This window comes from Pan paniscus, chromosome 19, assembly GCF_029289425.2.
Source record: "Pan paniscus chromosome 19, NHGRI_mPanPan1-v2.0_pri, whole genome shotgun sequence".
Classification (NCBI taxonomy): domain Eukaryota; kingdom Metazoa; phylum Chordata; class Mammalia; order Primates; family Hominidae; genus Pan; species Pan paniscus.
The window spans coordinates 33964575-33982957 of NC_073268.2; the positions used below are offsets into that span (position 1 = coordinate 33964575).

An 18383-nucleotide genomic window follows, 5' to 3' on the forward strand; every position below is an offset into this window, starting at 1 on the left:
AGAGCTTAAAAAAAAAAAGGAGTAAATGCCTAGCAATAGAATAATTGGATCAGGGCTGGGTACGGTGGCTCATGCCTGTAATCCCAGCACTTTGGGAGGCCGAGGTGGGTGGATCATGACATCAGGAGTTCAAGACCAGCTTGATCAATATGATGAAACCCCATCTCTACTAAAAATACAAAAATTAGCTGGGCGTGGTGGCGCACGCCTGTAGTTCCTGCTACTCGGGAGGCCGAGGCAGAAGAATCGCTTGAACCCAGGAGGTGGAGGCTGCAGTGAGCCGAGATCGCACCATTGCACTCCAATACTCCAGCCTGGACAACAGAGTGAGACTCCGTCTCAAAAAAAAAAAAAAAAAGAATAACTGGATCAAAGAATCTTACATTCATTTAAATTCTGGTAGTGCTAAACTGCCTTCTATAAACATTACATCAACTTATGTTCCCACCAGCAATATATGAGTGCCCTTTTTAAATTTTTACTCTTGCCAATAATGGGTTACAAATGTTTCAACATTTGCTAATCTGACATGTGAAAAATCACCTCTTTTAGATTTCTGTATTTTTATTTGGAAATACTGCTGAAAATGTTTTTATAGTTTTGGCCATTCATTTTTTTGTAAGCGATTTTATATCCTTTGTCCATTTTCCTACTGTCTTTTTCTTATTTCTATTATATCTCTGTGTAGTAAGCAAATTAGCCATTCGTTATGGTTTCCAGTATCAAGTCTTATTTAGAAAGTCCTTTCTGCTCCAAAGTTTACAAATTTCACCTCTGCTTTATGGTTTCTTTTTCTATACTTCTTGGATCCATTTGGAATTTGTTCTGGATGTGAGGATTGAGATAGAATTGTTTTTTTAAAATCTCTGAATAATTAGGCAATGGTTATAGTTCCATTTATTTTATAATTTCTCTTTGCCCCACTGATTTTAAACAACATCTTTATCAGAAACTAAAAATTTCCAAACATAATTGGGTCTACATATAAACTCTGTTTAATTGTTTTTATTTATTTATTTATTTTCTCTAGTATCAAACTGTCTTATCTATTCCAGCTTTTTAACAGGTTTTAAGATCTGGTAGAACTAGGAACCCTCTACCACTTATCTTCATTTTCAGGTTGTTTTTCTTGGTTGTTCTTGTATGTCTATGATTCCAAATGAACTTTGGTGTCATTATGTCATTTGTTTTTAATTAAACAAACAACGATACAACCCTGCTGTTTCCACTGGGATGTCATGCAATTTAGACGAAAGTCTTCCTATCCAAAAACAGAATGATTCTTTCCTTTACTTAAATCTTGTTCTATGTCCCTCAGTAGAATTCTGCACATACAAGTCCTACACATTTCTTATTTAATTCATATATAAATGCTTTATAGTTTCTTCCATTGTATTTTCTAACAGGTTATCATTTATTTCCTATCATAATAGGAAAACTATTTGCTTTTATGTATTCATTTTGTGATCTACCATCTTACTGAATTTAATTGTTTCTAACTTTTTATCAGGTAATTTTCTTGCGTGTACTAGACATATAATTTTATCCTGCTACCTCACAGAAATTTTGCCTCTTCTTTTCCAATATTTACATCTTTTTTTTTTGTTTTGAGACAGTCACTCTGTTGCCCAGGCTGGGTGCAGTGGTGCAATCTCGGCTCACTGCAACCTCCACCTCCTGGGTTCAAGCTTCTCCTGCCTCAGCCTCAGAAGTAGCTGGGATTACAGGCACCCACCACTATGCCCAGCTTATTTTTATACTTTTAGTAGAGACAGGGTTTCGCCATGTTGGCCAGGCTGGTCTCCAACTCCTGACCTCAGGTGATCCACCTGCCTCGGCCTCCCAAAGTGCTGGGATTACAGGCATGAGCCACTGCGCCCGGCCATCTATTCCTACTTTTAAAAACAGTTTTTAAAATTAGAAATAGTTGCTGACTTTTCTCAATATTAAAAATATTTGTGGCTGGGTACAGCGGCTCATGCCTATAATTCTGGCACTTTGGAAGGCTGAGGGGGTGGATTGCCCATACACAGGAGTTAAGAGAACAGCCTGGGCAACATAGCAAAAACCTGTGAACACAGGAGTTAAGAGACCAGCCTGGGCAATATAGCAAAACCTCGTGAACACAGGAGTTAGAGACCAGCCTGGGCAACATGGCAAAGACCTGTCTCTGCAAAAGCTTTTAAAAAGTTAGCCAGGTGTGGTGGCATGTGCTTGTGGTCCCAGATGCTCAGGACGCTGAGGTAGGAGGCTTGTTTGAGGTAGGAGGCTTGTTTGAGCTTGGGAGGTTGAGGCTGCAGTGAGCTGTGATTGTACTACTGCACTCCAGCCTGAGTGACAGAGAAACCCTATCTCAAAAAAAAAAAAAAAAAAATTGCCTTCCTATTTGTACTACCATATTTTTAACATATCCTCCATTTAAATCTTTAAAAGTTTATTTAGTTTTATTGGTGCATACACATTTACTGTTTTCTTAAACAATATACTAAGTATAGTAAATCATTCCCCCTCCATATTATCTTCAAAGCCAGCTGAAAGTACACGCTTACCCACCATGTTATTGTCTATACATGACCATTGGCTATTTCACTGTTACAGCTAGCTAGCTAGGTCTCCCATAGTGGAAGTATATGTACCCAGTGATGAATATTACTCAACTTCGCCAGGAAATAGCAAGAGCTATTAGATATTTTCAGAATTTTATAATGGTGACCCAAAAAAAAAGTAAAACAAGTCCCTTTAGCATGGCATTTATTTTCTCAGATTTTTCTCTTTGTCCTTTTAAATATATGTGCACATATCCAATGCAGGGATTAAAAAAAAAAAAACCCAAACTCCTGTGATAATGAAAACATCTCGAGCCCAATATATTACCTGCAATATGTCTCTATGCCGCTGTAATGTATGCATCAGGGCTGCATTCAAGGAGGGGACACCTGCACTGTTGGTATATTCTGCCATTTTATCATTTACCCCTGTAAGCTAGAAATAAAGAAAAAAAAAACAATCAAAATATTTTACTAAGCACTATAAACAGCTAAAAGCAAATTATTTGCCTATATGCCCTTTTGGTTGACAGCAAAACAAAACAAAACAAAACAAAAAATAAACAAGAGAGCAAGTAAGAATTCAGCATTCCCCCACATAATCCATAAAGACCAAAATAACATCATATCACCTGAGAATGGCTGTCATCAAAATTCAAGTGGTGTGGGGAGGTACACATATTGAATGGAATGGATAATTTCAATAAACATGTCTGTCTCAATATAATCCAGGATCCTACCTAACAAGTATACAGTTATTTGCAAAATAGCCATTTAACAGAAAGCACTTACCCTTGCCAAAAGTTGTTCAATCTCAATCGCCATTGTCTCAAACATTCTGTCTTGGCTTGATCCATTTAAAAGGGGTGTTGTATCAGAACTAAAAAGAAGTTCAGTTAAAGAGGATCCATTACTCAAATGCAGTCCTTTAAAACATACTTAAAATAATAAGGTAATTAATAGGAGCCATAAAATGAATTATGGATTATGTTATATAGGGTCTGTGAGAAACGATCTTTTACATTTTTACCCCAAAGGAATTATGGTTCCTTCAACCTCAACATTACGTTCTCTCTTCTTTCCTTGACTCTTACCAAGAGGAAATAAGATTGAGGTTTAAATGATCCACAGATTGGATAACCAGCTAACGAATACTCAGGAACTGGCTTTAAATCCAATATATACAGCCATGTCCTGCATGCTTTGGTACTAATCTTCTCCATTTTCACTTACAGTATGCAATCATCCTTTTGTTTTGTAGAATTGTGTTAAATTGCCTTTTCAAATCTGAATAGTCAAAAATCTATCTTTTTACAAGTGAAACTTACGTTTGACAGATTCAAATTCTAAACCCACCTGTCCTCAGTGTTTCTTTTGCCTTTTCCAAAACACCACTAACCTTCATCAGGTTAGGTATGTATTAGCATCTGATGAGCAGCTCAATACAGATCAGAGTTATACTGGACACAGATAAATGCCCAGGCAATGACTATGCTCTCCAATCTTACTGAAGACTTTGTGCTACCCTGTGACAGTGCCTGGGTGTGGCAAATGAAAAATATTAAATAAATGCTCTGTAGACTACTAATATAAATCCTCCTCTACCAGATATATGAAAAAGAACAATATGCCAATAGAATTAAAGCTTCATGAAGGAAGGAAAAAACTGCTCTGTCTTATTCATAGATATACGCCTAGCACCTAGTATACAGCCTGGCACATAGTAGATGCTCATTAAACTTCTGTTGAATAAATGAATGAACACGAGAGCAGTCTCTACTACTGGTTATTCTATGCTCATTGTATTCATATATTCATCAGGACAGTGTAAGAGTAAAGGGAAATGGCCAAAAACTAATTCTTCACAATACTGGGATTCAGTTAAATTTAATTCATCTTATAGGTGGGTAATGATTCATAGACCTTGAAGTTCTCAAAATACAGAAAGTTAAAAAAAAAAAGAAAGAAAGAAAGATGCCTGGAATAAATAATATTCTAGTTATTGCTTAGTTGACTCATAGTGACATGCTTCCAACCTGGGCATCAAACAAGACACTTTAGAATAGACATCAAATCCTGATCCTCATGGCCTTAGGTTTTTATTTAGAAGGGGAGTTAGGCTGAAGTAATTTTACAAAGCCAGTTTCAGTTTGTGGTAGAATTTCTTGGGAAATGTTTTCAAGATAGTTTTTCCTTTAGAGGAATAACAAAAGTATTAGTTCATGAAGCACACAGAACATAGAAAATGCATAGAAAGAACATTCTTCATTCTCTTTACTTGCTAAATAAAGCCAAGCCCAAAGCAATGCAATCTACTTGATGTGTTAGTAATTTATTTTTAGATCCTAGAGTCAATGTTGGCCTTGCTGCCTTTACAACCAAGGAGTCCTTATGAAAAAGAAATAGTAATTTGGCTATAGTGTTGAAATTAGCTTTTTGTTCAAATGTATACACTATAGTAGGGTTTAGAGTGTGGGCTCTGGAGATAGACCTAGATTCAAATCCAAGCTCAGATTTCATTGTTTTTATTAGCTGACAAATATCCTACTCACTTCTAATCTTTGAAAAAGTATGTAAAATAAGTGTGGATTAACAACAACTCTGCTACCAGCAATTTCACCGCTAGGTATATAGAAACATTCTGCGTAAAAATGTTCCCAGCAGCATTTATAGAAAGCTCTTACCTAACATATAATGAACACTCTTATGTCAGCTATCAAAATTATTATTAATTAGCAAAAATTAGAAACAATGGCCATCATCAAATGGTTAAACTGTGATACAGTCATAAAATACTACATATGAATTACAAATGAATATACCAGAGTTACATGAATCCATAGCTGAATCTCAAAAATGTTAAAGAAAAAGTTGTAGAATAACTATATTATATATATACTATATAACATAATAGAATACTATGAATTGCTCAGGAATATAAACATGCAGTAAGAATATATGTTGATTATGGGGTGGGAGAAAGTGGGGTGCCATAAGGGGCTTCAGTGGAATGAGTAATTATCATTTTTTAAAAATGGGAGATAGGGTCATGGGGGTTCATGATATTATTCTTTGTAACTGTCTTAAATATTGCCTAATTAAAAAAATTTTTTTATTTCTATTTTTTTTAGAGACAGGGTTTCACCATGTTGCCCAGGCTAGTCTTGAACTCCTGGGCTCAAGTGATCCATCTGCCTCAACCTCCTAAAGTCCCGGGATTACACGCGTGATCCACTGTGCCTGGCTACTCCCAATATTTTCTTGAAACAAGTGGATGACTTACAGAGAGCATAAGCTTCAAAGATAAGAATATATTTTCCATACATTTAATATGGTAATACACTAGTTTCTCAAAAAAGTACCAAAATTAAAGATAGCTTTGATAATTAATAACAAGGATACACAGTGCATTAGATACCCTCTAATACAATAAACACCAGAAAAGCAGTATGTATACCTGGCACCTGGGTAGATCCACAGGTCCATTTAGCAATTGAAAAACACAAGAAATACATGCCACACGGGCAAATCAGCCACCTTTTCCCTACACTGGCTGAATTAGACACTTATATTTTTGATACAAACTTATTCTGAAGTTCTAGCAGGTTTCTTCTGACACTGTAACAATCTTTGTCTAAGGATTCCAAATAAATGCTAGTCTCGAGAATTCAGAAGAATTTTAATAAGTCACTAAAAAATAAAACAATGAATGGCAAAACAAAACACCAAAAATTCACCAATAGACCAACTTACAGAAGTTATATATTTTAGTTTATTTTTTAATGCTTTAAAAACACAGTTAAGGCATAGGAGACAGAATCTGGTAGTACCTATACCTGTCGCGTCTTCCATCTCGGGTACTGCTATGACTGTAACTTGTACATAGTTTGCTGAAGGAAACTAGTTTCAGGTCAAGTTCATTTTCCAGCTGTCGAGCCTGTTTCCTGAGATCTTTAACAAAATTATAACAACAAATAATTAGACATAAAAAGTAGACACAAAAATCACAGCACCATTCTAAAGAAAACAAACTATGAAAATGATCATATACTGATCTTGTTACCCCCATAAAGAAAAGTGTTGGCTGGGCACGGTGGCGCACGCCTGTAATCCCACCACTTTGGGAGGCCAAGGTGGGCGGATCACCTGAGGTCGGGAGTTTGAGACCAGCCTGATCAACATGGAGAAACCCTATCTCTACTAAAAATAGAAAATTAGCCAGGTGTGGTGGCGCACGCCTGTAATCCCAGCTACTCGGAAGGCTGAGGCAGGAGAATCGCTTGAACGCAGGAGGGAGAGGTTGCGGTGAGCCAAGATTGCGCCATCGTACTCCAGCCTGGGTAACAAGAACAAAACTATGTCTCAAAAAAAAAAAAAAAAAAAAAGGAAAATAAAAGTCTTCAAAGAAGGAAACCAAGGACTTGCCCAGCAAAGCAGATTAGTCACTTATAAACTTCAGAGGGGGCAAGAAGGGAAATAGTAATGGTAGATGCAACTTCGCAGCTTTACTCCAAAGATGGCTAGAAAACAAATGTTGTTCTATCCTTCCTGAAACTATTTGTATAGCAATAACTAAAATTCTGCAATTCAGAGAAAAACAAGAAGATAATACAAATCACAAAGGAACTAAAAATATGGTTTATGACCAGCATTATCAACTTACCAGTTAATGTTATAAGAAAGAAGCCATTATTCTTTTGAAAGGGATTTTGCTTTTTATGTTCCAAAGCTTTATTAGGCTTATGAACTTCTTTTCATAATAGCAAAATGACTTATCTTTTTTTTTTTTTTTTTTTTGAGATGGAGTCTCGTTCTGTCACCCAGGCTGGAGTGCAGTGGCATGACCTTGGCTCACTGCATACTCCACCTCCTGGGTTCAAGCAACTCTCATGCCTCAACTACCTCCCAAGTAGCTGGGACTACAGGCACACACCACCACGCCAGGCTAATTTTTGTATTTTTAGTAAAGACGGGGTTTCACCATGTTGGCCAGGGTGGTCTTTAACTCCTGACCTCAAGTGATCCACCCACACCTTGGCCTCCCAAAGTGCTAGGATTACAGGTGTGAGCCACCACGCCCGGACCAAAATGACTTCTCAATTGAACATAAAGAAAAAAAGTTACCACAAAAATTGCCTTTTTCTTTCTTTTTTTCTTTTCTGTTTTTTCTCACAATGTTGCCCAGGCTGCTCTCGAACTCCTAAGCTCCAGTGACCCTCCTGCCTGGGCCTCCCAAAGTGCTAGAATTACAGGCATGAGACATCGCACCTGGCCAAAAACCGCCTTTAAAAAACTTACTGAGGCCAGGCGCAGTGGCTCACGCCTGTAATCCCAGCACTTTGGGAGGCCGAGGCAGGCAGATCATGAGGTCAGGAGATCAAGACCATCCTAGCTAACACGGTGAAACCCTGTCTCTACTAAAAATACAAAAAATTAGCCAGGCGTGGTGGTGGGCGCCTGTAGTCCCAGCTACTCAAGAGGCTGAGGCAGGAGAATGGCGTGAACCTGGAAGGCACTGGAAGGCAGAGTTTGCAGTGAGTGGAGATTGAGCCACTGCACTCCAGCCTGGGCGACAGTGCGAGACTCCATCTAAAAAAAAAAAAAAACTTACTGAAAGTAATTTGGAGGGCTAAAACTAACAATAAACAATGTGCTACTAACAAGGTCGAATATGAGTATGACAGAAATAAGTACATAAGTTTTAATAGCAGAAGCAAACAGGCAAGTAGAGAAATTGGTTTAGCAGTCTGGCATCTAAGGGTTGCGTGACAGAAGCCACAGTCTGGACACCCACACACAGATACGAGTATTCTCATTCATGGTGAAGTGAAGGTTAAAATAAAAGGGCAGAAGTACCAGAGGTAATGGTATAAGAATCTCTCTTTCAAAAAGAATACAAAACATTATTTCAATATGCTTTTCAACCAGAAATAGAAAGCGTAGTTAACATAGTGGAGCATATTTGCCCAGAGACCAAATGCCAGTTCGAATCTCGGCACAGCCACTTACTGACTCTATGATTTATCAACAATCTACTTAACCTATGAACTTCAGCTTCTTGTTTTTTAAACCCCTACCTTCAGGGTTTGCTTATGTATTGGTAATCATATGCTTATAGCAGCTGGCACAGAGTAGGTTGTCAGTAATGAGCCGCTGTAATATTATAGCATGCTGCTTCAAAAAACCACAGGCTAATGACTAGTAATAAAGATATCAGTAGCCTCTTCTACATAATTTTAAAATGTTTTCTAGCGGCCGGGCGCGGTGGGTCACACCTGTAATCCCAGCACTTTGGGAGGCAGAGGCGGGCGGATCACGAGGTCAGGAGATCAAGAACATCCTGGCCAACATGGTGAAACCCCGTCTCTACTAAAAATACAAAAATTAGCCAGGCGTGGTGGCATGCATCTGTAGTCCCAGCTACTCAGGAGGCTGAGACAGGAGAATCGCTTGAACGCAGGAGGCGGAGGCTGCAGTGAGCCGAGATCGATAGCGCCACTGCACTCCAGCCTGGGCGACATAGCGAGTCTCCAAAAAAAAAAAAAAAAGTTTTCTAGCTGGTACACACATTTCAAATGGGCATTGTAATACATGTTTTAAACTATAAGCACGCTTTTCTGTGATTGGAATAATTGTCTTCTCTAGTAGGAAACATAAGTAAAAGCATTTTGAAAGTATGATAGGCAAATCTGGATAAATTTAGAATTGAGTTTCTTAGACCAAGGGGCTGATAGTGACAATACTGTGGTTTCTAGAGGCTTCAGTGTATAGCAATAAAAACAGGTCAAAGGAATTTGGAAAGTAGTTTCTATGCGGCTGTAAAGCAAAGAGACAGTTGGGAGAAAAAGGTGAGCTTTCTCTGCTCTTGTTGATCATCATGATCCAGGAATGAGTTTTATGTAAGCTCACTTTATCCGACTATATTTTCAGGAATTAAACAAATGCATTGTCAAATCACGAGAAGGTTTTTTTGGTGGGAGAAGTATAGCAAATGTAACTGCAATTCACACAGGTTCTCTCAACTTTTTCAATAAAACCGATTCTAGACTCTAGAGCAGAAGGGTAAGTTATTTTCTCCTCCTTCAAACACCCAGTCCTGGAAGTCCCCAACCTGTAGTTGTCATGGGGACCCAATAAGAGACATTCTGTCTCCTATTCTCTTCATATTTCCTCCGACGGACCGGAATGCAAGTTCCTCCTCCTCTTTTCCCACTCAGTTTTCCAATAGTGACCTCAGCTCCAATGCGCTGACTCCTCCAGTCTCCGGGGCTCTGGATCTTCTCCCTCAACATTCGTTTCCTCTCAGAGTTCGTACCCCAAGCCCCTTCGTCCGAGTTCCATTACTCCCTCAACACAATTCTACCCAGGCGATTGAGAGCCCTCTTCCTCTACATCCCCGCTCTGTCCACTCTGCCCAACCCCTGCCCCACGTCCCGCTCACACGCCCCGGCCAGGCCAGACCCCTGCCCCAGACCGTTCGGTATCCCCAAGGCCCCGGGGATCCCACTTAGACAAGCCCCGCTGCTCAGCTCGGCCGCTCCGGGGGTCTGGTTCTTTCCTCTGCTGCTTCTCCCAAGATCTGTCCTCACTCAGCCCCTCTCATCCTCGTAGGACGCACCCGGAGCCCTTCTCGCCCTCACCTTCCCAGTAACTGCTGGTCCCTGCCGCCATCTTTGTTGTCCAACGTCAGCCGGGATAGGGGAGCGGAGGCGATGCAGGCCGGAAAGTCACCATGGTGCGTGTTTCCGCCTTGAGAGCCAGGGCCGACGGGATGCGAGCCTCCGCGGACACTGCCACCTGCTGATCAATTCGTTATCTTACAGCTTTTAAGTAGCGAGAGATAAAAAACTTCGGCTTTAGCTCCTGTCTTTCATTCCCGCTTTCTGCGCCGCAAACCATCATCATCTCCCTCATCTCGGCTTATCCTTTCTCTCAGCAGGTGCCTACTTGACTGGGAGGAGAATCATCCTCAGGCAACTCCCTCAATTTCCCTCACCTTGTCTCTAATTTGTGTCTTCAGCCAATTTCTTCCTTTCTCAGACATAGAGACCCTTTCTTCCCAGAGCCATTTCCTTCATCCTACCTCCCCGCCTGTGCTCCATCATCCACGTTCTTTGGCGTATGCGCTCTTCTCCACTGGCTGCTATCCTTGTCTACAGCAGTTCTAGTCCCAGCCCTCTTTGTCCTTGTCAGCCGCCACATCTAGAAAGAGTGAGCTAACTGCTTCTACATGCTCTCGGCCTGAGCCCTCAACCTGATAAAATCTGCTGTCCAAACCCACACTTTATAGATACATAAATTATCACAGTCTACCGGTGCTGACTTAATTCTACTGAAGTGTAGAAACCTTAATTCCTGTAAAGTTCTTTCCCCCACTCATTTATAATATAGTTGTTTTTAAGTATTTCCTCTGCATTCATTGAGGAGAACCACATCAGTGTTACAATATTTGCTTCAAGTGTCAGGCATAAGTTAGAGAATTCAAGAGAAGAGGAAAGCTTACTTGATTTATGCATATTTTACTCTTCTTCGTTCCTAGTGTCCCAAGATTCCTTTTTCTAATCGTTTCCTTTCTGTTTCAAGAATTTCCCTCAGCCATTTTTTTTTTAAAGAGTAGATCAGCTGGTGACAAATTCTATTAGTTTTTCTTCATCTGAGAATGTCTTGATTTCCCTTCATTCTTGGGGGATCGGATATTGTTGCCAGATATACAATCTGAAGTTGACAATTTCTTTCTTCAGCACTTGAAAAATGTGCCAATTCCTTCTGGCCTCCATAGTTTCAGATAAGAAATTGGCTAAAATTGGAATTGTTTTTCCACTGTAGCTAAAATACATTTTCTCTCTCACTGCTTTCAAGAACTGTTCTTTAGTTTTCAGAAGTTATGATGTGCCTTGGTGTAGATTTCTTTGGATTTATCCTGTTTGGGATATCCTCAGCTTCTTGATTCTGACATTTATGTCTTCTGCCAAATTTGGGGGATTCTCAACCATTGTTTCTTCCAATACTTTTTCTGTCTCATACTGTTTCTCTTCTTTTTCTGGGAGTCTGATGACGTGAATGCTAGATCTTGTGTTAATGTCCCACATAGCTCTGAAGTTATGCTAATTTTTTTTCAGTCTATTTTCCATCATTCGGATTTGGTACTATCTACTATTCTGTCTTCAGATTTGCTGACAGAAAGTATGTCTTTCCTCTGTTCCCTCCATTCTGCTGTTGAGCCTATTCGTTGAGTTCATGTCAATTATTGCATTTTTCATATCTAAAACTTCTGTTCAGTTCCTCATTATATCTTCTGTTTCTTTGCTGAGACTCGTTTTATCATTTGTTCTAAGTTTGTTTGTAATTGCTCACTAAAGTATTTTTATTAGAGCTGCTTTAAAGTCCTCATCAGATAATTCCAACATCTGTGTCATCTTGATGTTGGGGTCTGTTGTCTTTTTTTCACTCAAGTCGAAGTTCTCTGGGCTATTGGAATGACAATTTTTATAAATTGTATCCTGATGTTTCAGGTATTTGTTATGAGATTCTGATCTTATTTATGTCTTCTGTTTAAGCAGACTTCCTCTGATACTATGCTGCTGGGGGACATAGGGAAATGCTTGCTACTTCCAGGTGGCAGTGGAAGTTCAGGCTCTCCCTTGGCCTTCACTGATTCCCCAGGGAGGGGGTGCCTTGTTACTGCTCCACATGTGGTCCCCACTGCCACCATGGCAGGGAGCCTCATTGCTGCTGTGCAATGGACGAGAAGTCCAAGTGGGGGGTGGGTGGAGTGCTTCATTAGAGCCAGGTGAGTGTGGAAGCCTAGCCTCCTCACTCAGCCTTTGATGGCAAGGAGTGAAGATGGGCCTCAGTTTTTTCTGTGGCATTTGTCCAGAGTGGTGAAATTATTGTCCAAAAGTATTCTGTCTTGTTAGGATACCTGTTTCCTCATCCCTTGTCTGGAGAGAGAAGGCTTTCCATTTTCCTTTGGACTTTTCTTGTCTGCACCCTTTGGCATTTCTAGGTTGCCAGTTTCTCCAGCACCCAGTATAGGACATACGAAACAAAAAGGAAACCCAGGGAACTCACCTTCATGTTCTTTACATTCTGAGGTCCCTAGCTGGTCTGCCTTCTTCTTTCCACCTTTTTGAGTCTTTTTAAAAATATATATATAATTTTTTTTTTTTTTGCTGTGCTTAGTGGGAAAAATAGAAAGAAATACAGCTAATCCATTTTGTCCAGAAGTGAAATTGTTGATTTAATTTTTAAATGTTTTAATTATCGGGCTGGATGTAGTGGTTCATGCCTCTAATCCCAGCACTTTGGGAGGCTGAGGTGGTAGGATTGCTTGAGTCCAGGAGTTTGAGGCCAGCCTGGGCAACATAGTAGGACCTCATCTCTACAAAAAATTAAAACATTAGCCAGGCGTGGTGATGCGCCCTATAGTCCCGCTACTCATGAGGCTGAAGTGGGAGGATTGCTTGAGCCCTGGAGGTCAAGGCTGCAGTGAGCCATCACCACACCACCGCACTCCAGCCTGGGTGACAGAGTAAGACCCTGTCTTAAAAAAAAAAAAAAACCTGCTAAAATTCTTCATCTTGTCTTCTACTTTCTTGAATTCATTCATCATTCTTTTTTTTTTTTTTTTTTTTTTGAGACAGAGTCTTGCTCTGTCGCCCAGGCTGGAGTGCAGTGGCACGATCTCGGCTCACTGCAACCTCCACCTCCTGAGTTCAAGGATTCTCCTGCCTCAGCCTCTCAAGTAGCTGGGATTACAGGTGCCTGCCACCACACTGGCTAAGTTTTGTATTTTTAGTAGAGATGGGCTTTCACCATATTAGCCGGGCTGGTCTCGAACTCCTGACCTTGTGATCCTCCCACCTCAGCCTCCCAAAAGTGCTGGGATTACAGGTGTGAGACACTGCGCCCGGCTTTTTTTTTTTTTTTTTGAGACGGAGTTTCGCTCTTGTCACCCAGGCTGGAGTGCAATGGCGTGATCTCAGCTCACTGCAACCTCCGCCTCCTGAGTTCAAGTGATTCTCCTGCCTCAGCCTCCCGAGTAGCTGGGATTACAGGCATGCACCACCACGCCCAGCTAATTTTGTATTTTTATTAGAGATGAGGTTTCTCCATGTTGGCCAGACTGGTCTCAAACTCCCAACCTCAGATGATCCACCCACCTCAGCCTCCCAAAGTGCTAGGATTACAAAGGCGTGAGCCACCGCACCCGGCCCATCATCATTCTTTAAAAATTTCTGATAACTGAGAAATCTGTACTTCCCATAGGATTGTTTCTATTTTTCTTGATCATTCACAATTTAATCTTGTCTTTTGATAATAAGAACTTTTGATTGGATGCTATATATTATAGATACAACTTTGTATTAATCATTTGAGGATCTAGATGATGTTGTCTTTCTCCAGAAAGAATTTACTGCCTCTTCTTGCAGGCAGTTCAGGTAGGGGCAGATCAGCTTAATCCAGTATGGGGTGGAACTAATACCAAGAGGGATTCTGTGTTTGTTAAAATTGGTCTATTTTTGGTTAACACTTAATTCTAATGTCTAGCCATTCAGGTTTCCTAACTGGAAGACTGTTTACCAGTGCCACTTCCTTGACAGGTGCTAACCTCATATTTTCCTCCACCCAGTGATACTGCCTAAAACTTCTGTTTGAGTTCTCTGTCTCTTGCCTGGCCTCTCTTCTGTCACCTATGAATTGAAACATACCTGGAGGTGAAAGTTTTACCATCATGCTCACCTCTCAGCTCTTTTTGTTCCGGAATCTTGATGCCATAAGTCCTTCTTACATTAGTAGTTATCCAATCCTTCAAACAGTTTTTTTAAAAAATAAAATTTAGCTTTTCTAATTGCTCTTGACGAGAAGTCTTTCCATTTCAAGCCAATCCACTCATAGCTGGAAGTGGAACTAAATTTTATTATTTCTAATTTATCTGTAGATTATTTTGTATTTTCCATATATATAAGCATATCATCTGCTAATAATGACAAATTCATCTTATCAATATTCATTCATATATGCTATTTATATTTTCATGTTTCATGGCTGAGATCTGTTCTGATAATAGAGCAAAGCTAAGGTATTAAATACTTTAGTAGGTATTTTTGTTGGCATGTTCGGGGAGGAGTTGTAAGTGCTCTGATTTTGCAGTTCTCATTTGACTAGCAGGACTCGAATTTCCTCCTTTTCTTCTTTTCATCACCTAATTTTCTTTTGCTTCTTTTCATCACCTAATTGTCAAAGGTGCTTCTCCTTTTTTCATTTTTCCCTTCACTAGAAGCTCTTCTTTTCTTTTGAAGCTGTGTGTTTCAAAGACTGCCTCATTAAGTCACACCTGCCCCCTTTAAATTGTGCTCACTCTGAAGCCTCTTGCCTCTGGTTTCTGCCCGGATCTGCTTGGACATGTTTTTGAGATTGAGAGTTAGGTGGACCTAGTCTTTCTGGCAGTAGTTTTAGGCCAAGATTAGAACATTACTTTCTTTTTCTGGCGTCCCTCTCCTGACTTCCCTGCAGTTTATCTCCATCTGGCTTCGCTCCACAGAGCCTGTGGGATGCTGCTGGGGTGGGCCTGTGAGAATCCATGTTGCGATCTGCTGATTTTCCTCATCTTACTCAGTTTGAAGTTTCAAAATTCTCTGACTTCAAATTATGCTGAGAGTGTGATTTCTGTATACTTTTTCCTTCATGTGCGTGCATTATTTTGCAATGAAATATCGGGAGACAGGTAGCTAGGCTGCCACTAATGTTTTCAGCGACCGGGAAGTTCGCTTTCATTCTTGAAAGGTATGTTCAATACAGAATTCTATGTTGGAAGTTATTTAATGTTTCCCCCAGCATTTTAAAAGTATAATTTCAATGTACTTTGGCTTCTATTGTTGAGAGTGTCTAATTGCTAATCTCTTTTGTCTTTGTCTTTGTTGATCTGCAATTTCACTGATCTAAGTGTGGATGTTACATTTTCTTGCTTGGATTGAGTTTCTTTAATCTATGGGTTGCTATCTTTATCAATTTGGGGAAAATTCTCATTGCCTCTTAGTTTCCTATGCTCTTTCTTTTCTTTCTTCTAAAACTGTGGTTATCAAACATGTGGTATTAGTTGTATGCCAAATCCACATTTTAACCCTCTCCTTTGTATTTTCTACCTTTTTGTCTCCATGCTACGTAAGAATTTCTACAGATCTGTCTTCTAGTTAATTACTTCTCTGTGCCCAATCTGCCACTCCAACTATCCATTTTAGTTTCTGTACTTTCATTTCCAGAAGTTCTGCTATTATGTTATAGATCTTTGTGATAGTCTCAGGTTTATCTTTTATTCATTTGAAAACAATAATTATATTTTACAGTGTTCAATAATATAAACATCTGAAACCTGTATAAAAGTTTTTCTGCTCTTCTTTTACTTGTGAAAAATTGTGAGGTCTGCTCCAACTCTAGGAGGGACACACCTTCCACTAGAGATTTCAATTGAACTTGGTCACCTAGAAGCAGAGCCACATGGCTTGACACCTGGAGTACCCAAACTGTGCATGGCTGCCTAGATTCTAGACATCCTATTTCCTATGCCCAGGCCCTCTTTCCAATGTGTTCCATTCACGTTCTGCTAAATAGAAAACTGTGTATAATCCTTCCTCTTTTGTCCTCCCAACACACATCTTCCAAATCAAAACCCAGGAGTCAACTCTGTATGATCTCTGCAACTTTTCTATAAATCTAAAATTATTATTTTTAAAAATATAGCAGTCCTGCAATTCAGTCATTACTGTAACTTGCCCAGTCCCTTTCTGTTCCATTCCCTCTCAATAGCATCAATGCTTTTGACTGTAGATCAAAAGCCTGTTTAGTCTTGAAAAACTCTGCTAGGAACCATATGTACATAAATAAATAACAATAATAAATACTGGAATAACCTCAAATATTTGAAATTAGCAATCTAGACTTTCTCCATTACTCCTTCACTTTGGCTCCACCTCAATGGCAATTACAGAATATAATCCATGTTACATAGCAATTTCTATTTAATCTGCACTCTATTTCCTCCGTGTTCCGTCTTAAGTTTCTCCACTTGCTGATTTTCCACCTACAGTTTTGACTTGATCACTGCCTCTTCATATTGCTGAATTTGAAATATCCATCTCAGTATACTCCCACTTCCAATTATCATACCTTCAATCTTATCAAGTAATTCTCACCCTTTTTTCCTCAGTCTTCTAGGCTGGCCTCTAAACTTCAACACCTTACTACTCCATATAGGCCATCCTGTCTCATTCGTGCTTACCTTGTCTACATTTGTTTACACAGTAATTAGGGAAGAGGATTATTTGACCTCAACTAAAATGCCAAAGAAATAGCATGTTTACGTTTAATATTCTACTAATGTAGGTGAAAATTGTGATATTAAAGTTAAAATTGGGGCCGGGCGCAGTGGCTCACGCCTGTAATCCCAGCACTTTGGGAGGCCAAGGTGGGAGGATCACTTGAGGTCAGAAGTTCCAGACCAGCCTGGCCAACATGGCGAAACCCTGTCTCTACTAAAAACACAAAAATTAGCTGGGCGTGATGGCGCATGCCTGTAATTCCAGCTACTTGGGAGGCTGAGGCAGGAGAATCGCGTGAACCCGGGAGCCAGAGGTTGCAGTGAGCCGAGATCGTGCCACTGCACTCCAGCCTGGGAGACAGAGTGAGACTCTGTCTCAAAAAAAAAAATATATATATATATATATATATGTATGTATGTATATACATATATATATATGTATGTATGTATATACATATACATACATATATAGAGAGAAAGGTAAAATTGGGCTTTATCTACTGATTTTATTGCTTTAAAGTTGTGTGTAATAATTGATGGTGTATTTATCTGAGGTTTGCAATAAATAGCATAGAACCAGTTGGTATTCTAACTATAAGTGAGACTAAGACATGAAGACCCACACAATGGCACTTATTCATAATTGAGTAGTATTAGCGTTGACCATCATGTTTAATTTGCTGAGAACAATCAGCTATTATAAATCTGAAAAGCTGAACATAATAACTAGATTACTGTTTATGAAACAAACCAAGAGGGTTCTTGATTCAGGTATGAGAAAACTAAGAAAATTCAGGAAAATATTTCAAACACTGAGAGAAAAAGAACTGTTATCACTATTCACACTTCCTGTAGCAGTTAAGTAAGGCTGTTTTCACTAAAGAAGCATAAATACAACTTAATTTCATTTAAAAACAAATATGAAGCATCTTGGCATAATTAAAACTTTACTGCCATGCTTTAGACAATCTATTGAACCACATAATAAAAAATTTCTTTTTTTTTTTAGTATTTGTGTCTCAGAATTTCTTCTAAATTAAAAAGATCACCTATAAACAGATCTTTATTTATACATTTGATAAAGTAACTTTCTTTCAAAGGCATAAGAAGACATCACATGAAGGAAAATGATGCTGGTTACCATGGGCATTCAATTCCAAGTCAAATATTATCTTGGGACCTTTGCTAACATTATTTCATTTAATTTTCCACTGCAATCCTATCAAGGATTATTCTTTAACCAGTAGAGAAACTGAGGCTCAGAGAATGTCAAGAAACTTGTACAAGGTCACATTGGAAGCAAGTAGCAGAACGAAGAATCAGTCACAGATTGGTCCAACTCCAAAGTCCATGCTCAAACCTCTATGCTTTATTTCCTTTACAGCAGAGACTTTTAGATGAACCAATCACTACTGAAATATAACTTATTTCCATTTATATTTCTCTGGTCTGGACTATGAGTACTTTATCAGCAGAGTCTTTCTCATATAACTTTGCTTTCCCAATTCCTATTAGGGTAG

At 39.3% G+C, this 18383-nt stretch overlaps 1 protein-coding gene across 2 annotated transcripts in view; it reads right to left on the minus strand.

Moving 5' to 3' along the window:
• GOSR1 (golgi SNAP receptor complex member 1) overlaps window positions 1–10654 on the minus strand; it is a 51788-nt gene extending 41134 nt beyond the window's left edge. Inside the window, exons 1-4 of one of the 2 annotated variants that reach the window (XM_003812719.5) lie at window positions 10187–10654; window positions 6377–6497; window positions 3339–3426; window positions 2875–2982 (exon numbers count right to left, since the gene is read on the minus strand). In XM_003812719.5, coding sequence (XP_003812767.1) covers window positions 2875–2982; window positions 3339–3426; window positions 6377–6497; window positions 10187–10217 — 348 coding nt within the window. In that variant the 5' untranslated portion in view covers window positions 10218–10654. The remainder of the gene's footprint in view (window positions 1–2874; window positions 2983–3338; window positions 3427–6376; window positions 6498–10186) is intronic. The other variant, XM_008965178.4, reaches the window with a different exon arrangement.
• Window positions 10655–18383: the final 7729 nt, after the last annotated feature.